The sequence below is a fragment of the Motacilla alba genome, chromosome 1A, assembly GCF_015832195.1.
Source record: "Motacilla alba alba isolate MOTALB_02 chromosome 1A, Motacilla_alba_V1.0_pri, whole genome shotgun sequence".
NCBI lineage: Eukaryota > Metazoa > Chordata > Aves > Passeriformes > Motacillidae > Motacilla > Motacilla alba.
In genome coordinates, this window is record NC_052031.1 from 15,467,147 (window position 1) to 15,485,068 (window position 17,922).

At 47.9% G+C, this 17,922-nt stretch overlaps 1 protein-coding gene across 5 annotated transcripts in view; it reads right to left on the minus strand.

Annotated features, from left to right (window-relative positions):
- CELSR1 (cadherin EGF LAG seven-pass G-type receptor 1) overlaps positions 1 to 3,050 on the minus strand; it is a 164,719-nt gene extending 161,669 nt beyond the window's left edge. For 4 of the 5 annotated variants that reach the window (XM_038153111.1, XM_038153108.1, XM_038153110.1 and 1 more), the window contains exon 1: positions 150 to 2,978. In XM_038153111.1, the coding sequence (XP_038009039.1) occupies positions 150 to 2,832 (2,683 nt within the window). In that variant the 5' untranslated portion in view covers positions 2,833 to 2,978. Of the gene's footprint in view, positions 1 to 149 lie in introns of all 5 variants that reach the window. The other variant, XM_038153112.1, reaches the window with a different exon arrangement.
- Between the last annotated feature and the right edge of the window lie 14,872 nt (positions 3,051 to 17,922).

The following is a 17,922-nucleotide window of genomic DNA, read 5'->3' on the forward strand; positions in this document are numbered from 1 at the left end:
ATAGATTTTTGTGGTTCCTCTCCAAAACTTTCACAGATCAATTGCTGCTTCAGGAAATCAAGAGCTACACTCTCAACTGCAAGAGTGTAATTTCTGCCCATGCCATACTGGTCTGACTAACAAAACCATGCACTCAAACGCTTGCTTACCTGAGACTGACACTTTCATAAGGGCTTCCAGGGGTCTGTTGTTGTCCAGATCACGACTGAGTTTGAGTTCCCCAGTGACAGAGTCCAAAAGGAGCAAGTTTAACTCATTGCCTTGGACAAAAGTGTAGGCCAGGCTATCAGACACATCAGGATCATGAGCTGGGATCTTGCCAATCACGCCAGAGGGAAAGCTGTTGGACTTGTTGGTCACGTAGTTATTGAAGAGGATCTGGAAGTCCTGCAGCACGGGTGGATTATCGTTCTGGTCCAGGAGGCGGATGTGCACAGTTGCTCGGCTCACAAGAGGGGCTGAAGTGGCCTGCACCACAATAACATACTCTGTCCGGCTCTCATAATCCAGGTCCATTAGGGCTGTGAGGTCTCCATTGAGCAAGTCTAGTTGGAAGACCTCAGGGATGTTCCCCTCTACAATCTGGTACATGATCTGGGCATTGGTCCCCTCGTCGGGATCAGCTGCACTGATCCGTGCCACAATAGAGCCCACAGGGCTGTTCTCCTCCACAAAGATATCAAATTCATCCTTCTCAAAGACAGGGGGGTTGTCATTAATGTCCAGCACAGTCACCTGGATGTCCACAGAGGCTTTCAGTGGCGGGCTGCCCCTGTCCACAGCAAAAGCCCGCAGGCTGTAGACAGCCACGTTCTCGCGGTCCAGCTTGCGCAGTGTGCGTATCACTCCAGAAGTGGGTTCGATGTAGAAGTCTCCATCTCCATCGTCACCACCTTGGAATGTGTAGAGGAGACGGCCATTGAGGCCTGAGTCACGGTCAGTGGCAGACAGCTGCAGGACGCTGGTGGAGAGCGGCACATCCTCAAACACCGAGCCCTGGTAGTGGTCGCGCAGGAAGCGGGGTGCATTGTCATTGGCATCCAGGATGAGAATCTCAACGTACGTCGTGTCCGATTTCTGGGGGATGCCGTTGTCGTGGGCCGTAATGGCCAGTGTGTAGGAGGCCTGGTCCTCATAGTCCAGCTCCATCAGGGTGGTGATGGTGCCTGTATCAGGGTCAATGCGGAACTGGGGGATATTATCGTCCAAAATATAAGTGATTCTTGCGTTCTCCCCCGTGTCTTCATCAGTGGCACTGATGGTGACAATAGAGGTGCCAATGGGCTTGTCCTCACTGACACTCACTGTGTAGTGGGAGCTCTGGAAGACTGGGCGGTGTGTGTTGGCATCTGTGACATTGATGAAGACCTGGACGGTGTCAAAGCGAGTGCCATCAGAGGCAGTGACTGTGAGCACATACTGCCTTTCTTGCTTGTAATCCAGGGGCAAGGCCAGTGTGATCAGCCCTCCTCCACTCTGACTGGTGATGGCAAAACGGTTCCTGGTGTTGCCACTGGTAATCTGGTAAGTCACAACACTGTTAACGTCCCTGTCCACTGCTGTCACGGTCAGGACACTGCTGCCCACAGCTGCATCCTCGTTCAGTCTGAGGTGATACACCTTCTCTGTGAAGGTGGGATTGTTGTCATTCACGTCCAGGACAGTGATGGACACACTGGCTGAGGAGGTCATGACTGGCACACCGTGGTCCCTGGCCTCCACCCCAAAGTGATAGTTTTCCACAGTCTCTCGGTCCAGCTCTGCAGCCACAGTGATCCACCCAGTGCTGTTGTTGATTTGAAAAGGGAACCCAGAGTCACCTGCTACAGGGGCACCTCCAGTGGATGGTGCCATCTCTATGAGTTTGTACTCCAGGCGGGCATTCTCTCCGGAGTCAGCATCCACAGCCTGGATGTGCAGCACCGAGTAGCCCAGAGGAACATTCTCCAGCACTGTGGCCTGGAAGGGAGTGCTCACAAAGATGGGGGCATTGTCATTCACGTCTACAACCTGCACTGACACCATACCACTGGAGTTGATCAAAGGAGGTCTGCCCCCATCCTGGGCTTTGATCCGGAGCGTGTACTCCCGAATAGTCTCGTAATCCAGAGGGTTGATGAGGTCGATGGCGCCAGAGAAAGAGTGAATGTAGAACTGGCCTTTCAGGTTACCACTCACAATGCTGTAGTGCACCTGGGCATTGCTGCCCCGGTCCCGGTCTGTGGCCTGTACCTGCAGTATCTGGCTGTTCACTGGGGCATCCTCTGGCACCTGGACCAGGTAGCGCTTCTCGCTGAACTGAGGGTAGTTGTCATTCTCATCCTCTACAGTGATGTGCACCATAGCTGTGGCACTGCGCGGTCCTGGGTCCTTGCCCTGGTCATTGGCTTCCACCACCAGGTGGTACTCAGAGACCTCCTCACGGTCCACCGAGGCGCGGGTCCTCACAACCCCGGAACGCGGGTCAATCTCAAAGACTCCGTCACCAGCTCCGGGCTCCAGCAGGCGGTAGAGCATGTTGGCATTGGCTGGGGCATCACCATCGGTGGCACGGATAGTCAGCACCTCATAACCCACCTCCAGGTTCTCCCGGATGCTCTCCCGGTACTCGGGCTGCTCAAACACTGGCTCGTGGTCGTTGGTGTCACTCACAGTCACTGTCAGATAGGTGGTGGCCGAACGGCGGCGTGGGGAACCGTGGTCGGAGGCGGTAACCTTCAGCACGTGGGTGTCCTTCGTCTCCCGGTCAAGGCTGCGGGCAGTGACCACACTGCCCGTCTCGGCGTCGATGGTGAAGTAGTCGTTGGAGCGCTCGTCAAAGAGCGCCTCCATGGAGTACGCCAGCCGGCCGGCTTCCCCCTCGTCAGGGTCCTGGGCCCGCAGCACGATGACCGCCGTGCCGGCCGGCTCGTTCTCGGGGATGGAGACCTGGTAGCTGGGCAGCTGGAACTGCGGGGGGCTGTTGAGGCTCCGCGCCCGCCGCGCTCCGCGCCGCCCGCCGCCCTCCCTGCCCGGCGGCGGGGCGCAGCCGGCGGCGGCTCCGCGGGGCTCGGCGGCCGCCCGGTGCCGGGCGCGCCGCGGGCAGGGGCCGCCGCCACGGGGCCCGCGGGGCTCGGCGGGCGGAGCGCGGCGCGGCGCGGTGCCCGCAGCCCTCAGGCGCCCGGCGGGCGGCAGCGCCGGCGGCTCGGCGGCGGCGGCGGCGGGGCGCCCCGCGGGCAGGTGGAGGAGCGGGGCGGCGCGGGGCGGCCGCGGGTCCCTGCCGCCCGCCGACGCCAGGGCGCAGAGCAGCGCGGCCCAGGACACGCAGGCGGCGGCGGACAGCAGCCGCGGCATCTCCGGAGCTCAGCGGGCAGCGGGGCCGGGCAGCGGGCTGCTGCACAATCCATCCACCCGCCGGGCTGCCCGCCCGCCTGCATCCATCAGCCGCCGGCCCGCCCCCCCCACCGCCCTCGCCTCCCGGGCACCGCCGGCCTCAAGCCCCGCGCCCCGTCCCGGTCCGCGGGCAGCAGGCTGGAGAGCTCCAACTTTTCCACCTTAAACTTTGAAGTGAGTTCAAAATGGCTCCTCTCCTCCTCCTCCTCCCGCCGCCGCTCCCCAGAGGGCGATTAGCATAAACCTGCTGCTTCTCTCCTTCGCCAAAAAGAAGAAAAGAAAATCAAACACCGAGGTCCCCCCCGCGGCGGGGCCGGCCCACGGGCGGCGCGGTCCCGCGTGGCTGCGCGACACGGCAGAGCCGCCGCGCCTCGTCCGTCTGTCCCGTCCCGTCCAGTCCCGTCCCGCTCCAGCCTCCCGGCTCGGCTCCGCTCGGCTCGGCTCCGCTGAGCAGCGCAGGCTGCGCGGAGCGCGGCGGGCGCTGCCCGGGGCGGGGTTTCCTGCCGGCCCCGCCCGGCCCCTCCCGGGCGGCGGCGGCGGGGGCCGGGCCGACTGCAGCCCCGCGGGGCTCCCGCTCCGCCGCCCGGCGCCCCTCGGCGGCCGGGGGAGCTGCCCGCCCCGCGGGGCCGAGCGGGCTCGGGGCCGCTCCCGCTGCGGCTGCCCCGCGTGGACGGAGCTCCGCGGGCGGCGACTCTCGGCCGCTTCCCCACGCAGCAGCCACCTGTCGTCTCAGAAGATCGTCCGGGACGAAGTTAAACAGAAATTCATTTAAATTCGTTTTATTAAATTCTCTCTATGGAGGGAGCAAAAATAAAGTGAAACTACTTTCCATGGCAAAATGAGCGTCATGTGGGGGCCCAAGGGGGGCTGCCAGTGTCCCGGCGCAGGATCTGCTGCCGTGCTCACGCCTTGCTCTGAAACACGCAGAGCAGCCGGCGGGATTGGGAGCCTTGAGTTAAAGACTTCTTTGGGGCAATCGCAAATAATGATAAACAGGACGCAAACTTCTGTGGGAAGAAACAAAGCTCAACTGCCCGTGAAAATGTTGCACTGGGGATAACAATGTCAATTCCACGAATTTATGCTAATTACCATGCGTTGCGCTACTTTTCCCGTAGCGATGTGGCCGCCTGAGCGATGCTCCCGAGCGGCGGCCGCATCCCCGCGGTTGCAGTGGCCCCTGGTGGGTGCGGCGGGAAGGGATGCGGGAGAGCCGCCCGCCGTGCTCGCCCTGCCGGCCGCCGGCCGCGGGGACCGGGGCTCGTCCGCAGAGATCCCGCGGGCAGGAGCTTCACGCAGGAAGAAGATATGGGGTGGTGAACAACGGCCAGCCCGAGGGTGCCGACTGGGATTTTGCAAAACTTTATTACTTGTAGGAGCTGGGAGGCAACTTTCAGAGCGATCTGTCACGGTCGGCTCAAGCTCTTCAGCACTTATATGAAAACTATGAATAAAACAGATTCTTTCAGTGGCTTTCATTCCCTGAAATCCATTATAGGAAGGGAAGGAAGGGAAGGGAAGGGAAGGGAAGGGAAGGGAAGGGAAGGGAAGGAAGGAAGGAAGGAAGGAAGGAAGGAAGGAAGGAAGGAAGGAAGGAAGGAAGGAAGGAAGGAAGGAAGGAAGGGAGGGAAGGAAGGGAAGGAAGGGAAGGAAGGAGAAAAGAAAGAACCACTTGGACAATTGCCAGTATGTCTGTCAGGAGGAAAAAAGCTTTTTAAATTGTTTATTTGGAAGATGTTTTGCTGATTCAGTTTTACTCAATTTGAGATTTTTCTAAAATGGAATTTAGAAGCTTACTTGGCTTTGCATATCCTCTGATTAAAATTATTGCTCATGAAAAGACAGTTAAAAAATTTAACTTAACCTTCCATTTGTTTATTGAGTTTGAGCGGACGCAGTGACCTGCTCCAGAAACAAGCAATTCACTTGGTAGCTGGGTTAATCAATATTAACTTGGGATTTGCATAAAGAAACTTGAGTTTAAGTCCATACTTTTCTTACTTCCTTCTACATTTTATTGCTGCAATGCTCAATGCCAATTTTCAAATGTCACAATTTGAAAAATAACCTCTTATTATAGGATAATATCTTTGCTTGGCTCTTCAAAAATGAGATCCAAGTTAGTATTTCAAGACAAAATAGATTTGTAAGAAAAGACAGTTTAAACTTTATTCTTTTCTTTTTATTGCAATAAGAGGTAACTGTGAGTTGGGAAGATACTGTAATATCTTCTGTATAAACCAATTTTGTGTATGATTACACAAAATCCTCTATCTTTTCCCTATTTGTATGACCTGCCTTCTATTCCAGTCAATTTCATCTTGTTGATATGATGTTTCACTGTTTTGTGATTAAATGCATTATCCTTATTGTTCCTTACATGCATTTCACCATTTGTCATATTATTTTGACAAATAAAATAGATTTCAAATCCAAAATGGTGGATAAAATTGTTACAACTGACTTACTGCTCTAGCAAAACGAATGGTTTATTTAAGACTCTGGCAACTCGAGTGACTTTTCAGTGGTGAAATGACTCGTGCCTGCTCCCAGAGTGCTCTGTATGGAAACAGGGGTCGCTGTTAGACCAGAGGTGGATCTGTCTCTGCTGTGGCTTCTGAAGGTCCGGAAGAGCCAGAGAAGGCAACAGTGAAACAACGTTTGGTAAAGGCAGCTCAAGGTGGGGAACAAAACAGAATTACACAACTCTCTTGTTTTAGCTGGCAGGTTTTTAGTGAAGGCTGATCCTCCAAAGAAAACCAGATACTTTCTTTGTGTCTGATTTTGTAGATTTTCTCATATGAGCTGTCCTTTTCCTATAGAAGAAATCACACTGACATCACCATGATGAGCAACGTTCATAAAAAATGAAAGTGGGTGAGGTTTTCCTTGACCCTTTGTTTCCTTAGTACCAATTGATGACATATTCATTTCACAGCTAAAAAAAAAGCTCTGTTTCAACTTGTCTAGGAGTAAAATATTTCAAGTTTCTTTCCAAAGTGAATAAAAAAAAATCTGAGAAATATATCTTTAAAAAAAAGGACAGAATTGTTACCCAGCCTAATTCAGTGCTTAGTTAAAAAAAAAAAAAAAAAAAAGTGGTTCAATTGTAAGGGATTTTCCTAAAACACCAAGTTTACATGACCAGGGGAGAGATCAAGAATCATTCCTTAACTGGGACTGTAGCCCAGAGGTAGGCTCGTGCAGAGTGGGGTTGCCTGCATCTAGATCCAATAGTATTTTTAAGGTTGGGAATAAAGTGATTCAGTGTAAATCCATCCCTGTGGAAGAGGTGGTTCTATAGAAGGAGATGGAGCTTTTCTTATCTTAGCCCACCAGTGCTTTGAGGAAAGACTTAAAAATTCACATTCAGTAATGCTGTGTTAAAATAGTTCACTTTTTTTTTTTTTTTTTTTTTTTTTTTTTTTTTTTAAAGAACAAGAGTGGTGAAAAGATTTTTTGGCATCGGATTTGTGAAGCATACTGCAAAAAAGTGATATGCAGTGTGTACCCAACCCCTCCAAACCAGGGGTTTTGTCTTCTAAACTCTTGCTTGGGGGAAGAAGAAAATTTATCCTCAAATTTAGGTATCCATGCAACACAACCTATATCTTGTATGAGATCTCCATATACATAGTGTTAACATAAATTGATATATGTATCACATCTTCGTAACTGCATTTATCCACTTCACAAATGCACCAATGATCTATTCCTGTTAAAGTAACACTTTAAGAAAATAATCTAAGAAACCACAACAGGTAGTAATAGAACAGCCTTTAACCACAATTTATTCCACAACCTTACAATTTTCCAGCAACTTGAAAGAAACGGAATGTTTTGTGCTACACATTATGAGTGAATAATGATGGATTTTGGAGTGGAAGGTTATTTATTACCCGTTATTTCAAATAAACTAACAACACATTAGACATGAAAAAAGCCAAACCAAACCAAACCCAAATAACAAATAACTCACTGGTTTTTAGACTACCAGGTCTGGTTGCTGTTACATCCTACCCTCATGGTTGGGTGTCTTCATTGTCTGGGACTGCACATCAGCAGAGAGCAATCTTCTGTGATCCCAGACAAAGTCTAATAAAAAATGAAAGGGGAGAGAAGAGGAATTCCCCAGTTTTGAAGGTTCCCCCTGCCTGTGGCAGGAGGCAGGTGGGAGCCCTGGTCTGTCACTGGCTGAGGCACCCCTGGCTCTCTGGGACCACAGAGGGGATCTCTGTCTGCTCAAAGCTCCTCCAGGAGACCTCACCCTGCCACAGTGTGCAAACCAGTGTGAAGGACAGGAGCTGACAGGATCATTGTAGTGAATTCAAGTTGGATAAACCAGGATTTTAGACTATTTCTCCAATCACCACAGAAAGAAAGCATGAGACATTTCTCTGGGAGCAGGCATTTGGACTTCCAGTCCCCATGCGAATCTGTTCCATGTCCAGCCCAAGAATGGTCAAATGAGCAAAAGCAATTTATGTTTCCACATTGAATCTGAGTTCATTTTAGGAATAGAAGAACTAGTTCAAGATCCATATGGTGAAATTTGATCCTTCCCCTGTTGCAGGAACCACACAGGTTTGGAAGTGTTCCAGAAAATACTTTTATTGCTAACATTCATTATTCTTAAAGCCAAGAATGGATTTCAAAATTCTGGGATCATTATTGCAGGAATTATGTTCAAGGCTTCTTGGCTGTATGTAGCTTTTCTTTTCAGAAAGGGCAGAGACAAATTTGAGCTCTCTTGGCGTTTGTTGTAGCGAATCATACTGTTGCCTCTTTTAAAATCCTGACTGGATACAGCAGCGATTCGGTGTTGGAACTTGTTTATTTCTTTAGACTTCATACCATCCATTTATAATTTACCCTAAGGAGCTCAGCCCCACCCTACTCAAACACTGCCTGTGAGTTTCCTCACTCTAAATTGGTTTGGGTATTTTCTCCCTCCTCGCTTTAGCTAAAGGCTCCACTAGTTACAACATGCAAAACGACAAATAAACCAATAGAAAAGCAAATTTCGTGTTCAAAAATTGCACAGTGGCCAAGAACAAATAAAAGCTGAATAAGGCTTGATTGTTACTTATCAAGGAAGTGATATGGAGATTGATGCATCAGAAATGTAGTTCTTCATAATAACAAGCTCTGTAACACAAACTGTAACAAACTAGTAAATAAAATGTGAGACTAATCATCCAGTTCAAGTAAACAGAGGGGAAAGCCCAAGTCTGCACATTGATGTGTTTTTCTGTACTTTGCATATCTCACCTATACATTAACTGAAGTACTGAGTGAAAAACAAACCCTTGGAAATTACCTTTTATTGTTGGTTTTGCAGGATTTGCCCTTTCTTTCTCACAGGATCTCACCTTATGATGTACAAACAGATTTAAAAGTCAGCTCTCGTGGCTTTGCCCAAGAGTTTGCTAAAAGTTTGCTGTCAGCTCACCAAAATAAAGGTGCAGTAGGACAGATTTCCTCACTTTGCCAGCTCCTGTTGCTTGATCAGGGGATTAGGGGACTAATTAATAAGAACAGAGTACAAAAGGGAAACACTATCTTGGTAGGCATTCTAGCTTGACTGAGTGATGGGTTTGGGACTAAAGTCTAACAACACGTTACCTTGATGTGGTCACCAGGGAGCAATTACTGGTGGTGCTACAAGAGCTGTGAACAGCAGGGAGATGACACAGAAGATGAGCAGATTAAGTACTGGAGTTCAAGTAGTGACAGAGAGGCTTCTGGCAGTGGAGAAGTCTGCAGAGGCGCACTGCTTATGGGCTAGGCACACTCTGCTTTTACATGGGAACATGGGGATACTGCTCCTGTACCCCCACCAGTAGCTGCTCCTCAGTATCTACATGTGGATGTTTGCAATATGATGTTAGAATCCAGACTGGTCCAATTTCTCCCCTCGTATTTCTTTCAGCTCTCTATAATATTTAGATGCCCATTTCATATTTAAATACTCTTTTCTAGGGATTTTAATGCTTCCAAAATATTTTTTCTGGAGTGAACTAACATTTTCTGAACTTTTTGTGGTTTACATAGAGACAGGATTAGTCTTTTTCCTCCAATCTCTGTTTTGTTGTCTTTATCAGCAGCAAGCATCACCTGCCATTATATTGCCCAGTTGCTCAGCACCAAGAGATTCTTCTCCAGAAGCTGGTTAGATCTGATGGCATTACATTAAACAGTACTGGTTATTTTGGTAGCATCTACACACCCAGCCACCTTCCTGCTTGGCTCCTTCCTGGCAGCAGGACCCTGTAGCCTGTTTTTCATGAGCTTGCCATGGGCTCGTTGGACACAGCAACATTTGCAGAAGAAAAGCATGGAGGAAATTTCTTTCAACAACTAATGAAAGATTATTCAAAGAGCTTCTGGTGGATGGCATGAAGGTGGAGTGAAAACAAGGACACTGTGACTTTGGTCTAACCTGTTAATTTTCTGGAAGTTCAATTACATTCAAAGACAAGGGATTTCAGCCTCTTATGGGAGGAAACACACAGCCCTAATGAAACACTTGCAGGCAGGAAATTAGTTGCCCTGTTGGAAAAATAAAAATTTTAACTGAAATGCCTAATGTGGGACTATGAAGTCAGCATAACAGGTTGCTCAGATAATTATGGGGGTTACAGCTTTGTGGCTGTTTCAGCAAGAGAAGGTGAAGTCAGCATTTAGCACCTCTCCTAATCACCGTAGGATTTACATGTGAGATACTATGACTATTGTTATGTCCCCCCCTTTCTTAGTTTTATTTCATACCTAGAATGGAAAGACAGAGTCTTGGTTTCTAGTCCTGGCCTGGAAGCACACTCTGCACCATAACCTCTTTTCATCTTTTCCCAGGAGACCCAGGAATAGTAATTATTTCTCATAGATGCATTTTGTAACATATTTCTGAGCATTCATTGGCATCCCTGAGGCTTGGCAACTCTGAATGTGGAAAAATAAGAAGTGTTTGAAAAACCACCTTAAAAAGCCTCACTAATACTGTGCTGAGCCTCAGTTCAGGCTCTCTCTGGCTCTGGGATGAGACACCACAGAGACACCATATCCATGCAGGGATCCAGAGGGGTCAGGCCTGGGTTGTGTGCATTGCATTGCTGCAGAGCTTCCAGGCTGAGCTTTGCCTGTGCCAGCTCACGTCCTTGGTCAGCCCATGCCAGGCTGGGCTTTGCACAGCCCTTGGGACTATGCCTTGTGAGAAATTTGGACGGAGCTACCCTGTGTGTGTTGGGAAAGGTAGAAGGGCTGTTCTCTGGGAGCAAGCCATGCCACACCAGTTGGCCTCTGTGATGAAAAATGGCCCCTGCCCTGATTTATTTCCCAGTTTAAACAAGCTGAAAGACAGATTTCACTCCAAATGTATGAAACACATTGCATTTTCAAATTTTAGTATCTTAGCTGTTCTATTTTCTGCTGCTCTGCTTGCTACTGGGCACCATGGTTCATTGTCCTGCCTCTCCAGCAGCTTTCACCAGGCTCACCACCTATTAACAGACTGTCTCTGGTTGCTGGATTTCTTTGGAGATCACTCAGTGTTGTTTCATAAAGGAGAGGAAGAGCATTTGCACTCTCAATGAATTTAGTTGTCATCACTTGTCAGCTTTGTGCTCTGAGGTCTCTCTTAGGTAGCGTAATTATCATTGTATTTATATATAGGTAATTACGATCTGGGAAGCAGTCCAAATTCTGCTTTTTAAGTAAAATTGGTGAAGCTTATTTGCAGTGACTGGAACCCCTCAGCACACAGCAGCCTCACTGGCAGCACCACAGTGGCTGTGGGAGGATGTGCCACGTGGTTGGATACAAAAGACCCTCTTTCCTGCTTAGGTACAGCCAGGAGTCATTTCCTGTTCTAGCTGGCATGCCCCAAAACAGTATACAACAATAACTTCAGATATTCTAGCCTGAACACTCTAGTCAGGAAAAAGGACAAAAATTATCCCTGGTCACACAGGCTGGAGGAATGGGAAGCTCCTTGGGCTGTCAGGCATGTGCTCCCACTCCACCTCTGCTGCCAGGCTGATTTTCCCTGTACCCACAGACATGGCTCTCACAGCCCTCAAAGAAGCAAAAGTCACACAAGATGATTTCCAGAGAGCAGCTTTGGGGTCAAATCCTTTTGGGGTCAAGCCAGCAATGGTTTCACAGGGCTCTGCAGAGCCAAAAAGCCCCACTCCAGCCTGCCTGCTTCTCCTGAGCAGTTCAGTAGTTTCAGGGTACAGGGGTAGTACTGGGCTGACAGCTGGACTTGATGAGCTAAAAGGTGTCATCCAGTCTTGATGATTCTATAATTCCTGACCTGACCTTCACCTATAAATGCCATTTTGATGATTTCATTGTCCTCAGGGGCCCAAAACATATTTTCAGGTGAAAAAAATCCTCTGGGAATAGCTCTAACCATTCCTACTGTAGTGTGCAGCATCACCCTTAGCTGCTGCCTCTATGATTAGTTGCACCTTCTGCCATGTCATGTTAGAGAGAAATGCAGGGTGCCCTTGGTTTTGCAGACTGTGAGTGAAACACTGGGACTCTTTGCTACTCATGCAGAGAGCATTGCTCTAACATTAGAAAGTGCTGATCTCCATTTCCACCCACAGTGGAGAAAACGAAATATTTTCTGAACTATGAGGAGGCTGAGAGACTTAGAAGTAAAAGTATTCCCACAGCTGCCACTGTCACTGATGAAAAGGTTGTCAAAATTGGCTTATTCTGAAAATTTTAACGAACAGAGCCTGCTGTCAGCATAAACTGGGACAGAACAGTCCTGGGGTAGTCATGGGTATAGTGCTGGAGTGCTGGAATGCTGACTTCTCATGGGTGGCTATCACTGGGTGCTAATGGTTGCTTCTTGGGAAAGGGGGTGAATAAATTAGCCTTCTGAGAACATGGAGTCAGATGCATCATTCCTGCCTTTGTTGGGGCATTCCCTGCAATGCAATACACCTACTATGGGAATTTGTTGCAGTTTCTCACTGTAGCACTTGTACACTGTGGACTTAGTAATGTAAAGGAGTTTAGCCCTCTTTCACATTTAGTTGAGGATTTTCTGGCTAGCTGTCACCAATCCTGTTATAGACACTGTAGATGACTCCCGCTGAGGTTTGAAATGTCATCTACTGGGAGATGAGATGTGTTCCAGAAAATGCTTAGTAACCTTTGGTGTTTTTCTTCAAATGTGAAATGTAATGGATATAAATGATACCAAAAAATCAAGAATAAGCAGACCAAAGAGCTTCCTGGCTTGTTACCCTGTCTCTGGCAGTGACAGGTCCTGCAGCCAGAGCAAAAGGAGGTGACAAGAAAGTGCTGCTGTTCACGGAAGTGTTTGCAGACCGCAGCTATTTGGTCCAAAGACTTCCTGACCAGAAATAACACCTTCATTTGCAATAGTGACAAATGGATTTTTCTTCCAGGAATTTGGCTGATTGCTGTCTGAACTGTGCAAACTTTGGCATCCTCCCACAAACTGCTGTGGAACTTCATCATTCCTTGTGTGAGAAACGCTCCTCTTCCTTCCCTGCAGCATCTGCCACCTGCTCAGGGTTGCAAACACCCTCAGACAATGTTGTCTGCTCCCTTTCTCCATCCTGCTGAAGACTTCATGCACACAGGTACCACCTCCACCCCCAGTTATTTATTTTCAGGGCTAATGGCTGCAGTTTTTTCTGTAACATATTTTCACATTTCTATTTGCCCTGAAATGTGGGCCCAGAACTGTGGATCTTGTTTTGATTTGCAATAGCTTGTTCAGGTTTTATCTCTGCACATTGGAGGCTACAACTGGGTTTGCTAATGGGTTTGACTTACACTCTTCTGTCTTTTATCTGCAATTTCACCTGCCACTTTATTGTCCAGTTTCTGTCTATTCTGAAACCCTTCTGCAACTGAAGTAACTTTTGTCCTTATTATTTTGGACAGTTCCTACAGCTGACTGACTTTACTCAGTATCCCAGAAGGTCTATTTTTCCTATAATAGGTCTATTAAACCTTAGTTTGTGGATTGTTTAGAAACTGGTTGCTCAGAGGAGCTGCAGCATATGTCAGTGTAGGACTCTGGCTGGGACTCCCCTTCCCTGTGAATAATGCTGGTGTAGTCCTGGGTTTTGCCAATTGCTTGCTCACATGAGAACACTCTCTCTTAATCCATGGCAGCTCTTTCGCAAGTTGCTGTTGCAGGATTTACCCAGTGCCTTTTGAAAATCGAACTGACTGTATCTTTTGGGTTTTTCTTGTCTGTTAACACCAGTTTGTTGATGGTTTCAAAGGGATCTTATAGATATGTAAGCCATGACTGCTGATGCTGGGATGAATGTGCCTTATTTACCCACATATCCACATGACCAGTCCTTTCCAATAGTTACTTGACCCAACTGTGGGGTGGGGAAAAGAGATAAGTCCTCAAATAACAAAATCTTAGCGTGCTTTTCATGTTTATATGTATTTTTATCCAAAAATACTGCCTGTCTTCAACCAAAGCCACCCCTGGGAATCATGCAATTCATCTTCCAGCCACCAGGTAGAGGCAAAAACCATTGCAAAAGAACCACCCTGGTGATAAAACGCCCATTTCCAAAATAGCAGTCTGACTGACATCAAAAGAAAGCTTCTGACCAATCTGTCTTCATGGTTCTTAAAATAGGTCTGGCCAAATTCATATATAAAAATTAATTTTGAATCTCATTAGCTCTGCAGTCATCTACTTAATTAGAAAGCCATTGCAGTCAATTGGTATGAAGCACTCTCTAATTATCCCCTTCTACTCAATACATGAAAAATTAATCATGCTAGAGTTGCTCTACCTTTTAATACAATGATAACAACATTTGAATAACTGATCTCTCAAAGAATATCCAATGAAGCTCTTTAGAAGGTTTAATAATTTGCCTGTAAAGTGTTTTCTAAATCACAGATTTTTAAAGTGTGGTCTTAGAAAAAGAGTCATTAAAAAGGGCCCAAATCTTGGCACCAGTATTCAAAGATATTAAACCTTAGATATCCACAGCAGTGTATAAATTATATTCATGATCTTTTAATAAGTTTTTATCAGTTTTACTTTCATGGAGCAGAAACATTAGCAAATATAAGTTAATGGAAAGCTGAGGATAAAGTTCACATAGATCATTTATTCTCTGTACAGGAGCAGCATTAATCCTGAACTTTCAGAGACATGAATTTTTCTGAACCTTCTATATCCCCTGTACCTATTATCATTCCTATTGCAGAGCTCAGTGATCCTCATGTGGCTCAGGACCCCATCACACCACAGACCATGCACATACAAGCTGGAATGACAGCACTGATAATACATGGCTGTCTTGGCAGAGCTAGGCAGTGGATATCCAACTGTCCCCCATAATCACAGTATAAAGAACTGCTCATTCACCACTGACAAAAAAAGGCAGAGCAAACCAAAAACTCAAACCACACACCCCCTGGAACCCAAAGGGTGAAAATGATGGGCCTAGGGACACATCTGAAGGGTGCTGTGGACACCCTGGGCTGGGGATGTGACTACACCAGCCATGTGCTGCTGCAGGGGGTCCAGCATGGCCACACAAGAGCATCCCTGCCATCCCAGAGATGGGGCAGCACTGGGAGGTGCACATGGCTCAGCAGCACACCGGTGGCACTCAGCAGGGTGACACTGACACATTGAAAAGCACTCTCTGGGGTTTTATTTCATGCTATTTCCAAGCACCAAAGATCCCTGAGAGCCTGGGATCTGGTCACCTCTCTGGACCGTGGTGTTTCAGGCTGAAGCCCCAGGGCTACAAGCGCCTCTTGCTCCATTAGCTGGTGATCCCTCTGACTGTGCCTGGCAGGGTCAGACCAGCTGGCCAGTCAGTCTTTCCAGGGTCCTCACTGTGAGGTATTTGCACCTGTGATGTCCTGTGTTGGAACTTTTCCTAATCTGAAAGCTACACAAGAAAAGCAGAATCTTCTTTTTTGTCTGATTCCTTAGTGGGAACAGACCAGAGAAGGGCAGGATGATCCAGCACTCACAGGCTTTGGCAAAAGAAGACACAGGCTATATCTGTCTTTACAGATGAAGGAGAGGGGTGAGCACATGATGATGAGGAGGAGGACAAGGAGGAGAAGAGCTGCTGGGGAGTAGGAGCCATTTTTGGGACAGCCTGGGAGGCAGAGGAGAGTGCTCAAGGTCCTTGACAGCTGAGGAGAGAGGTGAAGCAGTGGGAGCCTGTGAGGCTGGTCCTGGCTCCCAGGGAATTTGGGCAATGGCCCTTGTGGGGGGTGGGATCCCGGAGGAAAGATGGTAGAATAATAGAAATCTATAGAAAAGACAGCCTGGTGGAAAGACCTAGATGTTTTCTTTTTAGATTTTCTGAAACTTTGAAATCTTAGCTAAGAGATTAAAGGGATGGATTGTACACGTAAAATCCTTTACATATAAATCATTGACCAATTCTGGGACTAAGTCTGGATCCAGCCGTCCCTAAACTCTCCTCAAAGTAGGAGTTTAGAATGCAAGAGGGTCTTTCTGAACCTCAGGAGTCAGTGGGAGAGTCTCCCTGACAGTTTTGTGTTACTCTGTCCTCTATGCAGCAAATCACCAAGTGCACCTTGCCATTGAATTCATTAAATCACTGTTGCATTTACTATCAAATGTTTTAAAACTCATGTTTTATATCAATGAGAATATTGAAACTTCTTTGTTTCAAGTGAAGTGCATCACTCCATCTGCAACAAGGTGTGCCCAAGTTCTTCACTGTACTTAAAAATAAGTGCATGTTCTCACATTACAAGCCTGTATTGCCTGCCTGTCCAAAAATCAGCATGGATTTTATTTCTGTGCCCACTTTGCTCTAAGAGCAGGTGGTGTTGAAGCTGTCAGAGGGATGGAGGAGGAAAGCTGGAAGGAGCTGGGCACTCCTCCCTTGGTACACACATTAGAGAGAACAAATATTTGTCATTAACTTGTGACTCTTCAGCCTGAGTACGAGGAAGATTTATACTACTCAAAGAACTGTGTGATTAAGTGCTACTAATCCCCCAAACTGCCTCTGTAGCAGGCTCATGTTAGTTTTAGGGAGAGATGCAGCATTCAGATTCTGTTCCCACAGTTATCTCATGAAGTAAATTGCAAAGTATTTGATTTGACTTGCAAGAAGAATTGAAGGGACCCTGATCTCTGGGATCTAAACACAGCTTGCTCTGCTGCATGAGGAAAGCATGGCGCTCTGCTAGCTAGATCCTGGCTCCTCCAGCATCAGGAGAACAGACACAGGCTTCAGAAATCTGTCCCTAAATCTGCTGCCTCTGTGTGAGTGTATAGGTTTGTCTGCCTCAGGGCATCTCCAAATCAGGGCAGAGGATGGAACCTGCAGTCCCACCTTCAAAATTATTCACACTGGATGAAGCTAACACCCACTTCATGGAATCAAAACTCTGCTGCAAAATATGCCCATGGGAGACATGAGCACCATGGATTTGACCTGTGCTGTTAGGAACAAGACACACTGGAGGGAGAGCAGGGATGGCAGAATACAATGCCTGGTCAGTCTGTGACAATATTTAACCCCCTCCATAAGCTGCAGGAATCTGTGCTCTCCTTTACTCCTTTCCTTCTGGGAGGCAGGGTAAGAGGGAGGATGATTTTCCTGTTTTGTTTCTAAGTAGAAGATGGAAGGGTGTATGTGGGCCATTCCATGACCACTGGCACTTGATATGAGCTGAGTCCCTGAGAAGCTGCTGGTTGAATTTGCCCAGCTTTGTGCTGCTGTGCAGGAGAAACCCATCCAGGTGGCTCTGACTGCCTTATGGTGACAGCCCATGCAGTAAGCAGGTAAAGCTGAAGCTCCTGAGGTCCAAGACTGTTCTCAAGCTGCTGCTGGTGCCCACATCTCCAAACAGCAGAGAGACAACTTCTTCCAGGATAGACATGGGAATGGCAAAAAACTTCTGGCAGCAGCTGCAGGCAGGACAGATGTGGGCAACTGATGTCAGGTGCCTGCAAAAGCTGTCTGCAAAACTTGCACACTTTATTTTTTATTTTTTTCTCCCCTGCAGATGGATTTATCTTGCACTTTGTGGGATTCAGAAAGCAGCACTGAGTTTTCTCTTTCAGTGGAAAGGCTTCCTGTGGGGAAGGCAAGGCTGCTGTGCCAGCTGAGCAGGTGAGTGAGAACAGATCTGCAGGATAATCTTCTCAAGGGGCTCTCCACTTTTCCAAGAGGGCATGACCCAAGTCCCTGACATCCTGCTTTCAGATGAACCCTGCTGAGAAGTGACTCAGGCAGAGTTTCTGCCCTAAAAGCCACAAAGATGGTAAATGGATGCCTGGAAGGGCTGTAGCTCTGACAGCTCTTTTGGCTGTCCCTGTGAGGTCTGTGGAGAGGACATGTCTATGCCAGCCTGAGCTGCAGGAGCTTCATACTGAGCTGAATCAGATGTTGTTCACTATCTCTCAGCCCAGCAGCTCACCATGGCAAACAGTTAACAGCTTACACACAGCTGCTGGGGGAAGGTCAGGAATGTGACATCCTGGGGGGGACACACAGCCACCAGACACTGCTG